At 36.6% G+C, this 20,560-nt stretch overlaps 1 protein-coding gene across 1 annotated transcript; it reads right to left on the reverse strand.

Moving 5' to 3' along the window:
* Positions 1 to 1,660: 1,660 nt before the first annotated feature.
* LOC124165691 (solute carrier family 35 member E3-like) lies at positions 1,661 to 18,728 on the reverse strand. Its single transcript, XM_046543180.1, has 6 exons — positions 18,329 to 18,728; positions 18,143 to 18,253; positions 11,725 to 11,877; positions 9,880 to 9,962; positions 5,146 to 5,284; positions 1,661 to 2,835 (listed from the first exon to the last, which is right to left on the reverse strand). Exons 1-6 carry the CDS (start codon positions 18,722 to 18,724, stop codon positions 2,767 to 2,769), a joined length of 951 nt encoding a protein of 316 aa, XP_046399136.1. The 5' UTR covers positions 18,725 to 18,728; the 3' UTR covers positions 1,661 to 2,766.
* Positions 18,729 to 20,560: the final 1,832 nt, after the last annotated feature.

Here is a 20,560-nt window from a genome sequence, read left to right on the forward strand (position 1 = left end):
AAATTTTCCCTAACGCCATAGACAAGATACCAATTCAAAATCCTCTAACTTTTCCCGTTTACCCTGGCTGGCAACAATCCTATGAAAGTAAACCAAATAAATATGACGAAAAACTGTCCCCATTAGGGTCTCGGACTTTACCCTACCATCCATGAATTTAGCTCCAAAGCAATGGATTGCCACCACATTTCAATGGAGCATCGTTGGATATGATTTTGAGTTCTTAAGGTTTAAAAGTTTATATTTAAACCACTGATCATGTAGCCTCACTGTTAGGAATGTTGGGAATACTATATGTAATCCATGTGTGGAAAACTTTATGGCTGCTAATACTGGATAATTCCAAGACACACACAAAACTATATACATACTTCACTATGTATACTTGTAGTATCAGTTTCGAAAATCTATGCCTTGAGTCAATTCTGATTCCATCAATTCTAGATATGCTTAAGAACAGTTCATGCATTGACAATAAGCTCATTTGTTATTTTTTTAAATAAAAACTATGACCTACTGTGTGTAATATCATTCGTTTAGCCTCACATAGCAACTGTTTCTCATAAGACAATACAACTGCTGTGAGAATAATGAGTTATTTTTGTTATGGACTTTTATTGCCTCTCACAATTAACTTTAAAATGCATACTTGAATATTTTTGCAGTAGCTATAATTTGAAATTGCCATTAACTGGTAGAGACAATATTACATATATTCCTAAGAATTTTTAACTTGAACTACAAAAGTGTTAAGACATTCAGGAAAAAAGTGGAATCAACTCAATCCTAATTTATAAACACTGCATTATACTTGCCTATCCAAATATATCATAGACACAAAAAGTTTTCATTTCCCACAGCAGAAACACCTTACTGAGATATTTTTTCCTCAAAAACTAATTCTTCCCCCAAATTTTGTAAATTACAGTGGAACCTCTTTAAAGCAAGTACGGGCTATTGCGAGACCCCCGCCATTACGAGAGATAGCCGATGCACCGCCAATTGACCCTATAATAAGCATGTAAAAAACAATCGTTTTTACGAGGCCCTTTTGGTGTTGGCACTCGCCATAGCGAGAGTTTCGCCAGAGAGATCGCCGAAAAACCTTCACCAAGAGTCCCTTATTTCTCTGTAATTTCTTGCGATCTGTTCGAAATGAAGTTAACATGGAGTGCTCAGTCTCAAATTCATGAAGTTAACTGTCGTTTGATAAATAAGTAGTTCATTTTGGTGAAAATATTGATATATATGATAGAAAAAGTCTTCCAAGGCAGGAACGTTATACAACCTTCCACTGTTTTCGACTGCATGAACAAATGCAATACATTATTTCACTTAACTGCCGCTTAACGTACAGGAACAATAAACATACACTAATGGAAACATTTGAGGCATTAAATAACCATGATACAGTTTTATAAGTTAATTTTTGAATTTTCAGTGGAAAATACCAAAATAATAGAATGATTACGTAAATGCACTAATTAAGTGCATAGAAAAATGGCTTCGTCGGTTGTGCATTGGCATAATGATTGACAAAACAATGCTTTGCATGATTTTTATTCAGTGAGGCGCTTATAAATTGTTTGAATAGTTAGTCGTTGTTTGAGTACGGAAATTTAGTGACACAAAAAACATCGCCTTTCGTCTGGATTTATGCTTACGTTCATCGGATATAATTTATCTGTCGCCGCACCACTCCTGTTCCTGTATAACTGTTCGCAACAGGTATTTGGCTATTATTTCCTCCACCTCTGGTAAAGTGACAATTCGCTATAGCGAGTGTTTATTGGAGCACCGTGGGATCTCGTTTTATCGAGGTTGCACTGTACAAATAAACTCATATCTTACCAAGCACCTAAAAGTTCAAATACAGAGTGATGTTTCTCAGCAAGCTCATGAAGAGGCCAAAGCATATTGTACTCCATATTTCACTGATATTTAAAAAAAACTAACAGCAGGAGCCAAATTTTGTTCAAATATATATACATAATGAAGCCATACCTGTGCTGAAGACATTGTGAACTTTACTATGTATATATAATATGTATGCACTTGCTTACATAATAAGAATCATTCAATCTCATGAAATCTGCATGTATGTATTTTTTTGCAGCAATATTATGAGAAATAAAATTACATTAATCCTCCACAATGACTTAGTACCATATGACATAATGAAATGGCGAACATTAGTAACTGTAAAGCAATGACTCATTTTCTTGACCTGTGAACTAAAATGACTAATCATAATATTAATAAAAAATTTAGAATTGCACTATTATGGGAACAATTAAATAACAAAAATAAGAAATCAATTACTACACATTTGATAGCATTGATATGAGAACAATTAACTTCACCATCTGTCATACCCATTACTAAAGAAAAATAATGGGTAAATACAATAGGACATTTCCATCGGAACCATAACTTTGAACTTTCATTGCATCACTAAAATCTTAAATTATATTTCTATAATTATATTTCTATGTGAATTCTGTGGTTTTATCTAACTTGGCACTGTATCAGCTTTTAACACTGATTGTTATGTACCTTTAAAAATGATGGTGGGTGCATTTACATTGGAGAACCACTGGACTACATTGATTACCTGAGTTCCTGGGCATTTAATAGCTATGAAATGCATAACAAATCACATACAGTACGAAGCATCTGCTGCATGACTGATGAGTGAGATCATGGCTATAGAAATATTTGAAAAGGGTGTAAGCTAACACTCAACTTCCACATGCTCACTGTTCCTTAGGAAATCAATTTTTTCTTTTCTCCTTCTTCAAGAGTTTTCGATGTCCTTACAGACTGCTCTTTCAGCTGAAAAAGAGTTTAAAAGATGATTAAGGTAATGAACAAAAAACGTAGAAAGAAAGAAAAGGAAATGCTAGCCTGGCATGCTTATCTCTTCAATTAAAGCCATTACATAAACATTTAACAATATTCCTGGCCACCCACAGGGGGGTAAGCAGGGAACAAAACTGAAAAATGACCACCATGTTTGAATTCAAATGCAAGGAAGAAAATGAACGTGTGACATCCTCACACTTCCAAGTGACCCTAAAACTAATCTCCATAAGAAACTTGTATCTCAAAACAGCCTATTTCACCATTTTGTTTATCATGAATCAAAGCAGTTAACTGCTTTAACTCATGACTCTCCTTTTTTCAGGCAATTTTAAAAAGTAACTGCAAATGGTAGGAAATTATTTTCATGGGTTAGGTAGCCAAGAAAATTATCAACCATATTTAATTGAACAACTAAGATTAATCCTTAAACAATTCCACTTCATCAATGATCGTTATAGCCAGTATGCAAGTCCCATTATTATCATGTCACAAGAAGCATAAACATGTACAAATAAATATTAGAATAACTGAAACTGATATTGTACAATTAAATAATGGTTGTTCAGATGAAATTCATACATATAAGAAATATATTTGAGACCCAAAATTCAGTCAAACTCTTGGACACATTAAAACTACGAGAGGGGACCCAAAAGTAATGGGAATTCCGCAATTACTTTTTTATTAATCAATATTTTCACAACAAACTTTGATCACTTTCACAGAACCCCATTGACTGAAACACATTTATCTAATCATTTATTCGATGTTTAAAATTCACATTTCAATGCTCTTTAGGCCTTCCAGATATTTTTGTTTCTCCTCCTCCACTGTTCGCACCAGAACAGCCTTATGATTCTCTATTCTTTTAAGTTGAATTTCCCTCCTTTCTTTCTTCTTCCCGCCTGCCTTGGTTTTTGTTTCTTTTGTTCCTTTTTGAGTATAGAAGGCTCTAAAAGCTCAGAGACAGAGCTCTTGCACGCCTTACACTAAGGCTTTCGTTTGCCAATGCTGAGGTAAAGAGGACTCTCGCCGAAGCTTGGGCGAAGATGACTTCCCTTAATTCTCATCGATGGGAGGACGGACACCACTCAGGATGCAGAGGTTGGTAACGCCAAGGTAATGTGGGAATTCCCTTACCTCGTTTTCTTTTCTACCCCTTCATTTCTTCTTCTCTTAAAGATTTGGTTTCCTGTACCATATATTTTTTTCTTTTTATTTTTGTTATAAACATAAGAGTAAGTTCTCTTTATTTACCACCATTTCGGGTGGGACACAACTGCCCCATGACGTGACATCAACAGTTCCAAAACGCTTCCCTTTCATAGCCTTTTTGAGTCGAGGAAACAAAAAGAAGTCCCAGGGAGCAAGGTCCGGTGAATAGAGAGGATGCTTGGCACCATGATGTTTTTAATCAAAATCCACTTCACAGACAGATCAGAAACAGCTTCCTTGAAGTTGACCACGGTGCCCAGAATGAGGATGGTCTTCAATCGACATCTCTCCATTCTTGAAACGAACGCAACAATCCGTCATTGACACGTGTTTTACTTAAGGCACCATCCCCATAAGCTGTTTTAATCATCACTTGAGTTTCTGCAGGAGTTTTCGCAACAATAAAACAAAGCTTCACAGCTGCACATTGCTCCTGGCAGTCAGGTTTACTAAAAAAAATACCATGGACAAATGGATGCACTCAAGAGCGGCCAGGATTCCCACACTGACTCAGGAAAAGACATAATTAAGGATTCTCTCCTAAAAAACCTGATCCCTCACTCTCCCCCCTCCTCCACCACACTATTCCCATTACTTTTGGCTTCCCCTCGTATGAGCAACAAAGCTGTTCAAAAAATTTCATAAATTCATCAGAATACAATAAAGTCACTCAGTTGTCCCATGACAGTTGATAGGTGGAAAGGGCAGAGAACCCTATTGACTGCACATTTTCCATGGTCTACCACTGTAACCCACTTAAGACCCAATCCCTCATGATTCAGAGTTATTACATAGATATAGATCACGGGAAAGAACCTTAATTTCAATAGCTCTGTTGTAATTGTGGTCCGTACCCTTTCTTTGCAGGGGTCTTTCGTTTTCCTTTGGTGGAGGGTAATTTATTTTCTGACTGGGCATCCTAGCCCACCAGCCCTTACTCAACCCTTCTTTTTCTCAAGGGACAACTCAAGTCATCTTAACTGTAGTAGGCAATTTTAAAAAGTTTCTATTTTTACTTCCTTTTCTTACATGCTAGTGAATTTCCATGAGATTAATTAGCCATACCTTTACATGGGCGTAAAGCGTAACACCTGCAACTGTCAACGTTATTCCAATGATTTGATTGAAATGAAGAGGGTCCTCAAACAAAACAAAAGCACCTAATAGAGTAAGGCAGAATTTCAGGTGTCCCACCATGTTGTACCTAAATATGGAGTAAGAATGTTAAGGAATATGGCCATTTTACTAGCGCACCAACAATTCTCAAAAGCCAACACCCAGTTATTAAATTTGAACATAAAAAATAATAGATAATTTATTATGGTAAAGACTGATGCAAAACATCTAATCTAAAACTTGAGTAAATCACAGAGAAAACTCAGAAGATAAGCAAAAATCGTTTCTTGGGAACATTTTCCTACAATACCTACACATATTGTGGAGATAATGGTCTCAAATGACAGACACTAATTAATTCTTTCCCACAGTATTTATTCATAATATTACAACATGTTTTGCCTTAGAACCATCCTCAGGCACCTCATGATGGCTTTATAGATTCAAAAATTGGTAATAAATAGTACCTTGGAAAATTAAAATTGAGTTACTCTGGTATTATCAATAAATTTTTTCATAACATCTAACAACTATATTACTATATACAGTAGACTCTGGTTAATATGAACGTTATTACGAAGTACTCGTCATTACGAAGCAAATCGTTGGTCCTGACGAAAAGGCCTATCCAAGCTATAATTAAAGAAACGTTATTACAAAATTTTTGTTTTTACAAAATTACAAACCTCAGTCCCGGTCCTGGCGGTTACAAAATGAACTTTATTATGAAGTTCAACGAATAAGCAACTGCATTTAGGTGGATATTCACTACGCTAATTTTTAATAATTGCACCACATTTAAGTTCTTCTCGTGTACTGTGCCCAAGAGCATCAATAATGGTCCTTTATTCAGTTTACATGCAACATCATATAATACCCTTCATTCCTGTGGAGTCATGGTGACCCACCCATAACAGTTTGTATATTGGACATACAGTTAGTTCTCTTCCTACCCACATTCGATTTACGAATTTTCAGAGATATGAGCATTCAAAATTTTCAAATACCGAATTTGGCACCTTCAGATTTCGCCAATGCTATGCAATGTGGCGTAGAGGAACTCTCACTGTAGGCACAATCTGAACAAAGGATCATTGAATCCAGAGTGAATTTAGGAACTGTTCAGCATTTCGCCCATTCTTCGTCACCGCGGGGAGCTGTTTTTTTGGGTCTGGATGCGTCGCACACCCAGCTAAATCAGTTCGTCACAATCATGAGTTAGCGCATACGTGTAATGCAGTGTTGCATTCTGCAGGATAACCGTACTCCTCGATTCCTTGCATACAGTTCGGCCAGCGAGAGTTGTCCGATGATGGCACAAAAGGAGGGGTGGAAAACCCCGCACCAGCACGGTTTACAGCCATAGCTTTCCCCCAAACGCATCTCACACCCTCGCCTAGTAATACAACGTCGTCAAATTCATAAGGAGCACCTAAATAAGCCTGATCCACAAAAAAAGGGCCCTTTCTTTGAATCACCAAAACAAGTGATTCTTCCTCTGGGTCCTTCACGCTCATCGTCCCCTCCAGCTCCTTCCTTCACGGGACCCTTTGAAGGTGTTTCCCTTTCTTACCTGGCAACCTTGCCCCCTACCCCGATCTAGACTGCCTTTCATCGGACAACTCTCGGCAGCCGGACTGTAGGTTTATCAACTTGGGAACAAGGTCTTGGAACCCATCTAGTTCCTACATCAGACTTACTGTATTCGGGAAGATATCAACCCTCGATTGTGTCATGCCGCTTTCTTCTGTTGAGAAACAGAAATGAATTTTCCTGTTCATACATATTTCTGTGTCATTTAATCGCGTTTATTATATATTGTTATTTTTCGACGATTCCTAAAAGAAACGTTCATACAAACTTCGTTATTACAAACCTCCGGTTTTTTGGTCCCGTGAACTTTGTAATAACGAGAGTCTACTGTATACTTTTTCTACAACATCGCCAATTCCCTGCCCAGTTCCTTCTTGAACAAAACAATTTTAATTATTTAAAAAATAGTTATTTAGATCTTAAACATTTAGATCTTAAATTCAAATTACATACTAACTTTTAAACAATTATGACCAAAGCATAACATATCCACAACAAAATTAATTGCAGTGAAGTTTTCTTGGGTTTCACACCGGGTCAGGTCCTCCATTTCTCCTTCCAACGTTTCGATGAACAACTCGCCCATCGTCTTCAGGGATTCAGGAATCCAATACCAATTCCCCAAAGTCTCGGGGTATATATACATAATTCTGAGGTTGAGGGCGGTTCAGCGTCTCCTGATTGGCTGCCAGTCCCCTCGTATTTTTAGGAGGTGGTCCCATATATGGCTTAAATTATAGACGATGGGCGAGTTGTTCATCGAAACATTGGAAGGAGAAATGGAGGACCTGACCCGGTGTGAAACCCGAGAAAACTTCACTGCAATTGTTCGCCGGGAAAAAACCAAAAATTATATAAACAAAATTAATTGTACCAGAACATACCTGCAAGTGGCAATGAGAAATCGGGACCAGCAGCTTGAGATGGGTGAGTGGTACTTCGACAAATACAATATGATGGCAAATTATTGTTGAACTATCCTTGATACATGATACAATACAAGATCGATAATTTGGAAATCTAAATAATAGAGTGAACTAAAAAACAAAATATTTTCAAAATTTCTATTTTTTAAAGTTGCAGCGCTGAAAACACTGCTATCTAAGTGGTTTAAATACTATCTCAGAGCCTAGATATCCTAAAGCTATTCCTGTGAGAGGTATTCAAATAATTTTCCATTTTCTTCAGCAAAAATTTCATTACCCGACTCAGACCAAGGATACCAAGGTACACTGATTTCGCACAACAGAATTCATGGTATAAATATACGATGTCTATTCTTCAAACTTTCTTGCCTTGATTGGTAGAGGAAGACCGAGGTAGGGTGAAGTTAGATTGTGTGCGCTGCAAGTCCACAATTACTTAAAATTTATCCAAGGAGATCTGCAGTTTTATGAAAAATGTGTAGCACATGAATGATAATTGTTTATTTCCCTCATAGAAATTCAATAGCTTACGTTTTCATTCATTGAGCTCCCACCATCATGAAGAGGACTTTAAACGACTTTTATTTACAGATACTCATTTTGCAGAGGTGAGAATCAACATTTTGTTTGAAACATGTTTCTTCAGAGGCCGTTTTACTCTTTTAATAACACTCTTTTGCAATCAGAAGTTCGTTTCTTATTAAACCCACAAGTTATATAGCCATTTGCTTTAAGCATGGAAGCCATACAGAAGTTTTTACATCGGATATGTCAATATCTTTTCACAAGTATATGTTCTCAATGCATTTTTAAGCATTCCAAATTGTTTGCCCGTGTTTGAAACCTCGGATGATATTTGAGCAGTTCCATGGGAAGAGTGAAAGGTCATCCTGAATTACATTCTAGAGTTGTTCGTTAAGCGGGAGACCCCCACCGTGAAGCCCGCAGCCCGAAAGGCCTCTCTTCTTATGACTCATGCTGACTAACCGAAGATTGGTCATGAAGCACAAAGGTTAAGAAAAGACTTAGCTGTTTCACAAAATAAAATATATTTGCGACCGGTTTCGATACAGCGTACCATCATCTGATGATATGCTGTATCGAAACCGGTCGCAAATATATTTTATTTTGTGAAACAGCTAAGTCTTTTTTTAACCTTTGTGCATCATGAAGGAGTTTCACCATGTTACGCCAACCACCATCGCATTGGTCATGAAGTTAATGCCAACTAGTTTTTCCAAAATATGTACTCGCATTCTCTTATTAGATTAGCGATCACTCCTAATATTAAATTTAAGAATTAAAATTCACAATTGTTAATATATACGATAATGTATTTGAAGGATTATCTCCGATTGGAGAATTTGATTATTGGTGATTTGTTTTATTTATGGTATAAAAATTTATGCTAGTAGTGGTCAGTAGTGGATCCAGGATAGGAACAGGGGGGGGAGTAATCTCCCAGCAGTGGTAGGAGTCCAAAAAAAATTACCATTCTATCTAGGGTAAATTGAATACCCAAGGAGGGACGCTATAGCCCCCCTTCACCCTCTCCCATCGAACCGTCACAGGTAGTTGTAAAAATAACTGGAATTTGTGACACAGGTGCAGGTTAAAAAATATGAAGGGGCAAAATATTGATGTTCTAGTTGAATTGTAAAAATGTTTTGCCATTTTTCTTCCAATAACAGGTGATCTCATCAAGACTACTTTCACGACTTTCAATTCACAGCCAATGATTATGATAAGAATCGCATACATATATATTTCAGGATGCCTTTGTACGATAATGAATTTTTCGTACGATATTCACTTTCATTTTCTCTCAGCCTTTTTCACCATTGACATAGCCAATAGATTTCAGAACTAGGAGTTCACAAAATATTCCTCACATTACTAAGTTTAAAAAAATCATAGAAAAATACTCATAGTTCAGTGTATATGTATACATATTGATTATAAATTTGATAAGAAATCCTTCACCCAAAAGAACCTGAATTAATGTTGAATAAAATTAATGAATCAAACAAAAATTTATGTCTAATAAAAATAAATCACAACTTATTACTAAACAGTTTTCTTACAGGCCAATATAAAAACTTTTTTAACATCTACGCAAAATAAATACTAAAACATTTTCTTTATAAATATCAACAAAGGATACGTTAATGGAGATGTATTGCCAATGATCCAATAAATTGAAAGGTTCACAAAAAATGCAATACAACCGGAAGCCAATACCATTGCCTGAAATTATGAAATTACATGGTAATGCATTAGCTGTAGCAATGAATTTCAAGAAATCAACTAGTGAGGAAAAATACAATTGAGACTGACAAGAGAAAATAATTATGCTGATAAATAATGTAATTGTGCTACTTCATGAATTTTTAAGAACGCACAATTAATAAGTCTTCTCAATGCAGCAAGCTGATAAATTGTAACCTCTATCTAAAGCTACATCCACACAGGGTGATAATTGTTAACTACTAGAGGTGGGTTAAACTGTTTATTTTGATTAACCTGTTCAGTAAAAATAACAGTTCAAAATATCTGTTCATAGCGAACAGTCAGGGTCATTCAGGTAGAAAATACTGTTTATCGGACATTTAGAGTAAATGAAAGCTTAGTGTGGTATAATATGGTTTGTGCAGGTTGTTATAGTAACTTCAAGCAAATTCTGTCCTGGACTTGGACATCCATGTGCAGGACAATAAATATCTGCTGTCCACTTGTAGAATAAGCCAGAATTAATATTTACCCACCCAGCGTCTGATGTAATTAGTGTATTTTGCACCAGAAAAGTTTTAAATATAAATACGAGCTAGAGAGCCATTGTACCATATTCAAAATACTGATGATTACGTTAATATATCTAATATAAAAATCGTTTAAGGGTTTTGGCCGGTCAGAGTTATAGTCCTCGAAAATGGCACTAAGCTATCATCCCAGGCAGTAATATTGAATTAGTGTGAATTTTAAAAATGCTGTTTCATAAAAAAGATAAACATACTTAGATTCCATACTTAGATGGATAACAAAACACATGCATTTCTTTCAAACATCAGGAGAGAGTATTTCGATAAGGAGATCCTGCCATAATTCCCTCAATGTTGCCAGGGCAGAGCGATGTTTTCTATTTGGACTGGGATACACAAAAACACCAACACTCCATTGAAATTTGTTACCGGGCAATACAGCAATAGGGTAGTTTCCTTCGTCAAAGAAAATGAAAGGCATTGATTGCTATTCGTTACCTACCATTAGTGTATTAATAATATGCAAATTATTTAGTTTTACAAATCCCAGTTTAGACGAATGTTAATGGTCAATTTTAACCTCATTTAAAAAAGGCCAGAGTGGCGCCCATGCAATGCGATGCGACGTCACAGGGAACTAGATGCTATACGAGTACAGGAGTTGTACATCGTCTGAGGATACCATTGCATGCATGAGGCACGGTTACATGCATGCCGGGCGATGTTAACGAATGTCTGTATACATACAGACATTCATCAACATTGCCCAGCAACACCATCTAGCAACATGTTGCCAGCAATTATCACCCTGTCTGGGCATAGCTTAACACTTTTGAAGGGACTGCCATAGCAAAGAGCAAATTCAAGGAAAGTGTAACATATGGGAAAAATTGTCATTTGACCCATTAGCCAGGACCTAAAACATTAAGACTAAGTGAAATCAAGGGAAAATAGAATAAAGGAGTGCAAAATAGAAGTTTCACTGCATACTACTACTGATGTTGTGACACAATAAAAAGGCTCACTGAAAAACTATGAACTGTTCAGTGTGAGTAAAATATGCACCTTTCATTTTTAGATGATTAAAAATAATTTTCTTGTAATAAAGTACTTTGATAAAATAATTTAAATGACATATTTTAGGTTCCTATCTCAAAAAAACATTTTGAATTTTTAAATTGTAATTTTCAAAACAAAATTGCAGTTTTAAAATATTCTATTAAAAACATAGAGAACTTTTGAAACCTCACCAACTCTATCACAGTCCAACTACGAGACCAAGTTGTAGGTAGAGGCTCCAATATTGGTATGGCTAGGAGAAGCAAAGCAGCAGATACTGGAGCTTGATAGTAGAGAAGTTGCATAGCATCCATTTGTAATTCATGCTGTTTCTGGCTGACCCACTAGGTAAAAAATTGAAAATAATTCACAAAAATTATCAAAGTTATTTCTGAGATTATATAAACCAATCACGCTCACATAAAATAACATCAGGGGAAACAGGGAGTTCTACTCGCCATCAATTCTGTGCTCCCATCTAAACAAAGAAAAGACTTAGAAACTGAATGTGAAATTTTGTGGAGTGAAATATCGCTAATTTATTTATTTATTCATAAAATAGTCATTTCATTCACTAGTAAATGTTCCCTAACCCTTTTGAATTGTTGGAGTTCTCTCCTTTGCACGACTGCTGGAATGAGCCCCAAGAGACTCTCCCATTCCCTCTGTACGGAGCACTTTTGCAAGACATGCGTTAAGAAGGGTCTCACGGATAATCACACACTCTCATTGTCAGCACCAACCTTTTACAACCCTTCCTAGTGATTACCCCGCATTATCTCAGGTTCCAAGGGTAGCTGGGCAAGAAAAATTTATGCTCAAAAAGCAGAGAAGTCAGAAATAGGAAGTTATTAAAGAGTATATACAGGAGCACATTATTCTTTGCCTGCATTACTAAAGAGATTGAATTAGCGATCAATGAAACCCTGCATCACCAATTAAGGGTTGTAAGAATAATGAAGGTACTTCAATAAGCCTCAACCGTAAAGCTCTCTCTCACTCTTTCTCCTGCTCTGCATGACCATTTCCTAGCTTAATATATTATGGAACATGCAATGGATTTCTAAAAAAATTGGGTTTAGTGAGTTTTCCAGAGCTTAAGACATAATTCACAGCTACCTACATGAAAATTTACACACAAATCGTTCAAATGAATGATGGACCTTACAGACAAAAAAATTGACCATTTTGAGATCTGTGCTGGGCCCTCTCATTTCCTATTAAAAAGATTTTCCAGCTTCACAATGCCATGGAGATGTGGTGTATTGGTGTGTTTTGTTGATTGAATTGTTATGTGTTGTCATGGAGTGTGATCGAGAGAATAAAGACAGTTCTTGAAAAGTGGCTCCTTATATTAATGTGAGACATTACATTTTTGGCGACGAGGAAGCACAAATCCACGTAATTACGGTCAACAGCGGAAGGGCGTAGCCGTGGTTGAGCGTGATCGTGATAGTAAAAGTACCAAGTTCGAGTGCAGGAAGATAGATTTTTTGGTGACGGCGAAATGGCGGGACTCATCGGCTCAATGAATGCATTTGACGCGGCTGAAGAGACGTGGTCTTCGTATATTGAGCGTTTAGAACTATTTTTTGATGCAAACGACATTAAGGACGAGAAAAAAGTGCCTACCTTGTTAACAGTAATTGGGCATAAAACTTACAATTTAGTAAAAAATTTGTGTGCACCAGATAAGCCGGCAACTAAGACATTTGAACAATTAGTGCAGCTAGTAACAACGCACTTAAGTCCAAAGCCATCATTTATTTCGGAGCGTTATAAGTTTAGTTTACGGAGCCAGCGGGAGCACGAGTCAATTTCCGATTATGTGGTACAGTTAAAGGAACTTTCAATGTTTTGTGAATTTAGAAATAATCTGTCGGATTATTTGAGAGATAGACTGGTCAGCGGTATCCGTAGTGACGCAATTAAGAGGCGGCTGCTGGGGGAAACAGATCTTACTTTTGAAAAGGCAGTAACGATAGCTACCAACATGGAGATGGCTGACCACGATGCAGCGACGTTGATGGCGCGAGGGAATCCACAAACAAGTCAACTTAACTACAACGCCAGGCGGAAGGGTTTGGCGACGACGTCGGCGGCTATGGGGACAACGCATCGCAGTGGCAGCTGTTCTCACGTGAACCGGCAACAACAACGTCCCACAAACCAAAGGAGGGAGGACACAACTAGGAGGGAGGAGAGAGTGTCTAGTGATGTAAAGTGTTATTGTTGTGGAAAGTCAGGCCATAGGGCCAATATGTGTAAATTCAAGTCATACAAGTGCTATAAGTGTGGCAAAGTAGGCCACTTGTCACAGGTTTGTCGAAGTCAAGATAGGGGTGTGTCAAATCCAAAGCCTAATAATTTTAGTACTAAGCCATCTAATCACTATTGTGAACCCTGTGATTCTAATGATTGTATGCTAAACAAGCCTACTACTGACGATTCCAAGCAAAATAAGCCAACTAATGATTATATATATGATTTAACTAATCTATTTAATGTAAGTAAAGCTAATGAGGTTGATGAAACCAATGATAGGGTAAGGCCTATTATGGTAAAATTGCAAGTTGAAGATAAGCTTTTGTATTTTGAAGTAGATAGTGGTGCTTGTGTCAGTGTCATAAATGAACAATGTTATCAAGACAATTTTACTTCAGTAAAGTTACTAAGTACCAATTTGGTATTAAGCTCATATACAAGCCAGCCTATCAAACCATTAGGGAAATTGAGCGTAATGGTAAAATATAGAAATATATGTAAACAGTTATCCTTATATGTAATAGCTAAGGGAGCAAATCCTTTAATGGGCAGAGACTGGATCCGTGATCTTGGGTTGGTAATTAAAATACCTAGTGGGGTTAGTAATATTATTATGAGCACTAACTCAGAGCATAGTAGGGATGTATGTAGTATAATAGATGCAGAATTTAAAATAGTTAATAGTTTATATCAAAAGTTTCCAGAGGTGTTTACTGATAAATTAGGCTGTTATAAGGGTGAGCCAGCTAGGTTAGTTTTAAAAGATAATGTTGTGCCTAGATTTCTGAAGCCTAGGCCGATACCTTTCTCCCTGAAAAACAAGGTAGAGGCTGAGATAGATAGATTGGTAAGGGAAGGTATTTTGTCACCTGTGAGTGATAGTGAATGGGGAAGTCCCATTGTTCCAATAGTAAAAAAAACCGGGGAATTACGTTTGTGTGCAGATTTCAGGGTTTCTTCACTAAATGATTCGCTAATCATCAATAGACATCCAATACCTAGGATTGAAGATCTTTTTAATACGTTACAAAAAGGTAGAACCTTCTCCAAAATGGACCTATCCCAAGCTTATCAGCAGATATGCTTAGATGACCAATCAAAGAAATTGTGTACTATAAGTACTACAAAAGGGCTATTTATGTACAATAGAGTTCCCTATGGAGTGGCCTCTGCACCAGGTATTTTTCAGAAAATAATGGAAACCATTCTCGCTGGTATTCCAGGAGTTGTTTGTTTCCTTGATGACATTTTGATTACTGGGGAAAATAATGATGTTCACAAGGAAAGGTTATATGAAGTTTGCAATAGATTAAAAGTGAGTGGTCTCAGTGTGAGTAAAAAGAAGTGTGAATTTTTTCGCAAGTCAATTGAGTACTTGGGTTATGTTTTGAGTGAGGATGGCCTAAGTACATCGCCATCTAAAATAAGCGCTATTGAAAAGGCGCCTACTCCCACTGATGTTTCACAATTAAAGGCATTTTTAGGTATGGTTAATTATTATGGAAAATATGTGCCTCATTTATCTACTATTGCAGCACCTTTGTATAGTTTGTTGAGGAAAGATAGTGTTTTTGAGTGGTCAATCTCATGTGAACAAGCATTAAAGCTAATCAAGAATAAATTAGTTTCAGCTCCAATATTGGCACATTATGACCCTAACCTACCGGTAAGATTAGCTACTGATAGTTCTAGCTATGGTTTAGGCTGTGTATTAAGTCAGTTACAGAAGGATGGTTCTGAGAAACCAATTTGTTATGCATCAAGGACCTTATCAAAGGCTGAAATGGGGTACAGTGTCATAGACAAGGAGGCTTTAGGTATTATTTATGGTGTGCGAAAGTTTAATCAATATTTGTATGGTAGAAAGTTTACTTTAAATACTGATCACAAACCATTGATATCTATTTTTTGATCAAAGAAAGGTTTACCTGCTTATGCAGCAAGCAGACTTCAGCGCTATGCGCTGTTCTTAACGAATTATGACTTTGATATTAAATATGTTAAATCACAGGATAATGCAAACGCCGATTGCTTATCTAGATTGCCTTTGAATGTAAAAGAATTTCAGTTTGAGTCAGAGGATGTAAATTATGTAGGTACTTATTTGCAATTTATTCAAGAGAATGACATACCAGTTGATTTTAATAACGTTATACAGGAAACAAAAAGGGATGTTTTGTTAAGGAAAGTGTACAACTATGTATTGTATGGTTGGCCAAATAACCACTCAAATATGGACAATGAATTAAAACCGTATTTCCAGCGGCAAGGTGAATTAGCTATTGAAAATGGTATTATTGTTTGGGGGCATAGGATAGTTGTACCTCATAGTTTACGTAAGCCATTATTAACAGAGTTGCATTGCGGACACCTTGGCATTGTTAAGATGAAAGCCATGGCTCGTTCGTATTTTTGGTGGCCAGGTTTAGACTCAGACATTGAGAATTTAGCCAACAGTTGCCCACCTTGCTTGTCTGTGAGGCAGAACCCTAAAAAGTGTAACCTACATGTGTGGGAGTATCCCAAGAGTGTGTGGGAACGTTTACATGTTGATTTCTTAGGGCCTGTAAGTAATAAACTATATCTTGTTATAGTAGATGCTCATAGTAAATGGTTGGAGGTGGAAGAGGTAAGCTCAACATCAGCTAATCAGACTATTACAAAATTAAGTGCTTTGTTTGCAAGGTTTGGTTTACCGCAACAAATAGTTTCAGATAATGGTCCACCCTTCAATTCTGGTGAATTTAAGGATTTTCTAAGATGCAATCGCATTAAGCATACCTTATCGCCACCTTACCATCCAGCTACAAATGGTCAAGCAGAAAATTCTGTGAAGAATGTAAAAAAGCGTGTTAACCTAGCTTTAAGGAGTAATGACAATGTAAATATGGCTTTATATAAATTTCTACTTGTTTATAGAAATTCGGTACATTTAACAACTAATGAAACGCCAGCTATGTTAATGTTTGGGCGACCAATCAGAACAAGGTTAGATCTCATTAGACCTAATCTTCAAAGTTATGTATACAATAAACAGAGTAAGCAAGTTGCAAATTATGGGGGTTGTAACACGAGAATGTTATCTGAGGGTCAACCTGTAGTTGTACGGGATTACAGAGGCAGAAATAAATGGATAGGAGCAGTAATTGTTAAGATACTGAGTGCAGTATCATACTTGGTGAAATTAAAGAATGATGTCATTTGGAAACGTCATATCGATCAAATTATAGACCTAAATAGTGAGCCTCTCATGCCTTCAATTGTACCTGATAAGGTGATTCCACCGGAACAATTATTGTTGCCTAGAGTGACAGACGACAGGCTGTCGAAGGAGGGGGGGTCACCTCTGCAGAGCACACCATCTCAACAGTACAGTCCCAAGAATACACCGCCTCATCATTCTAGCAGTGAATACGCTAGGCTGAAGTCTGATATGCCTCAGCATGACGTCACTTCACCTAACTTAACTTCACGGCAATTAGTTAAATCTGATAGTCCAAAACAGAGAATAGAGAGGCGTTACCCTGAGCGAGAGCGCAGGCAGGTGGAAAGGTTAAACTTGTAAGCATTATATATTATTTGATGTTCATGCTTGTTAATTTGAATTTGTTTGTTATTGTGCATTGTATGCTTTATGTATGTTATTCATTATGATTGTTTGTTTCTGTCGATTTCTATGATACAAGGTATTATTATTTATTTTTTTTTGTGCATTGGGAAGAATATTGTTTTTGTGTAGTAGTTCAGGTTTGCTGATGTTAAAGTTTTGTGGAGGTTGCTAAATTTGAATTTGTTATGAACGGTGGTCTTCGGAGTATGGGGGGAGGAGATGTGGTGTATTGGTGTGTTTTGTTGATTGAATTGTTATGTGTTGTCATGGAGTGTGATCGAGAGAATAAAGACAGTTCTTGAAAAGTGGCTCCTTATATTAATGTGAGACATTACAGGAGAAGGAAGAGTAAACATTGACAATAGACAAAAGATGAAGAATAATGAATAATATCAGATGCAGCAACGGCAATGATAGCCGAGTGAATGACCGCCGCTACCAAAAGCCACAGTTTTAGTAATTTGTAAACATTTGGTTAAAAATCTCATACAATTCGAGACAGGAATTATTCCTTCAAAATTTAAAGAAATTGCCACATTAATGACATCAACATTAATTAAAACAGCAGCGTAAATGTTGAGTTTTGCTCTCATTCTAATGTCAAACCAGAGATAACCGTAAGCAAACACTATATCCAAAACATTAACTGAAATTATTAGTGGGTATCTCCGTGACAGAATATAAATTACCGCGATAACCAGGAGCTATATCTTAACTTCCAATAATCTACATACCACTTGATACAGAGAGGTGATGATAACCCCCAGAGCTGCGTAAAATGTTCCAAGGTAGTTGAACTGTATGTCATAGTAGAAGTTGGTGATGACTCCCAAAGTTATTGGGATCTAAAAAAACAAACACCTTCCATTAGACTGCAGAAAGAGGACGTAACATTGAAATTCAGTTAAAAATTAAATTACCAAAGTCAGCTTCACTTGAAGCGTGAACTTCTTCTCATAAAAATACATCTGCATTAGTATTATGCATGGTGTTGTCATAACCTTAGCCAGCTGATACGTTCCAACAGTATTATTTTGAAGGCTTAAATTTGTGAACACTACAAACCCACAGAATGTAAGGGCCAACGGCAAAATGTCGGCGATAGGAACGGATTTGACTTTAAAAACATTTAAATTATGGCATATATATAGACCCAAAAAAGTTATTGTGAAATGAATAAACGTTAATGTTATATTCGGAAAACCAACATGAACGTATACCCATTTGTTTAATAACACAATAACAATTGAGCAAACAATATTGAAAAATAAATAAAGGGTTGTTTCCACTTTCTTGTCCATTCCATTTGAAATCATCCCACACGCTCCCACGCATAACAAATAACGGATGTCTTCTGCTAAAAAAATGAACATCGAATTCTTCTACTTCAAGCGCAAAATTCGAATTGTGTTGGAATCATTATTTTTACAAATTAAAGACATTTAAATAATTATTCTACCAAATGCGATAGTTTGAAACATATCATATAAATATAACATTTCTTCTACAAACATGTTTACTAAATAAGTAACCTCAAGTCGATTAGTCGGGCAAAGAAGCTTTCAGTGAGGAAGTTTTATGTAAGTACACTCCAATTTTCTTTTTTGTGATTCACTCAAAGTGATGAAACCTATAGCGAATAACTTATCAGGAAAATGGTCATGAAATAATAGTACATAAGATAGTTACAGATTTTATGATTAAAGATTATTTAGAAACTTTAGATATTTCATTATATCATATCAAAAATATCATAAACTTACAGAAAAATCTTTAATCTTATTGTTAGCATTCAAATGTATCAGTATCCTCTTCCAATTATCTCAATGAAAATACTCTTCCTTTAAGAACTTGAGAAAACATGAAATGCCAATGACTCATACGTACATGCACTTCACAGGACAACAGGCTAAAAGTATGTTAGGACCACTGAAAAATATAATTTATCATGGGTAGGGGAATGTATATTAGGATGGGGGCAGAGACAGATGCAGGATAGGCACAAGTGGGCACTGGTGATCTCCCTCCAGAAGTGGGGGGCCAGAAGGTAGTGATGATTTTGAGACTTAAGTATTGAGACTTATAACAAAATATTCAGGTAATCTAATTGATAATTTTCCAAAGAATTAAGTTTTTAAACGAACATTTACATCATGGTTTCTATACTGCATGGTGTTTTTGTTTTTGTAGAAGGTCCATTGCCATTTTCACCTTCTGTAAATTGGACACCCAAGCGAGGATGGGAGGCTAGAGCCATCTCTGTATCCACCACTGGTTGGGGGATAGGCCCTGCGGCTCCACCCAGGGGCGCAGCAAGAGGGGTTATGGGGGATAAACCCCCCCAACCCCCCAAGAGCTCAGAGAAACTTTTTATAGAAGAGTGTAAAAATTAATAAATATCTCTCAGAAAGCCATAAAACTCACCATTTTGAGCCATTTATCTTCAAAAATTTCTAGGGGAGGGTCTACCTACTGCTTATCCTGACAGGTATACCACACACCCCAGGTCAAGTTGTCCCTAAAACCCCCACCAGCCTTAATTCCTAGCTGTGCCCCAGGCTCCACCCCCACAACAAAGAAACTGAAGAAGCATACCTTGATGCGTAACCATAACTTTTACTGCTGCCACACAAAAACTCACCTTCAAATGCTTATTTACTGGAGACAGGAAAAAAAAGCAATATCATGATGCAAGTTGCCAAATTTCCAAAATGGTAACCTTGTGGGGGACAATGAAAAGTCATATAGAGATTTAAGATATCCACACAACCAGCATGCTGATGATGTCCATTTTCCCATATACATACATGGTCCCTCTGACCAAACAATGCAGAAATGACGAGTTTTATTTTGCTGAAAGTATCTAATGGGAAAATTCTCACATTAGATCTTAATTTGAGAAACTTAACGTTCTCTATACCATGGATACAAGTCAGCAATTCACACCAGCTTCCGCAATTCACTCACAGGAAAAAGTGGGTAATCAAGGTACCCTAATTTACAGGCCCTATATCGATGGCTAAGTTCTAACAACACACATCACAAAAATAACAACTTTTCAAGAGACCCAAAAAAAAGATTGATTTTTTCTAATTGCATGCTAAAATTAAAAACCAAACATTCATAAAACTGAAAAAGAAACACACATTTGC

This window comes from Ischnura elegans, chromosome 1 (assembly GCF_921293095.1).
Source record: "Ischnura elegans chromosome 1, ioIscEleg1.1, whole genome shotgun sequence".
In the NCBI taxonomy this organism is placed as follows: Eukaryota; Metazoa; Arthropoda; class Insecta; order Odonata; family Coenagrionidae; genus Ischnura; species Ischnura elegans.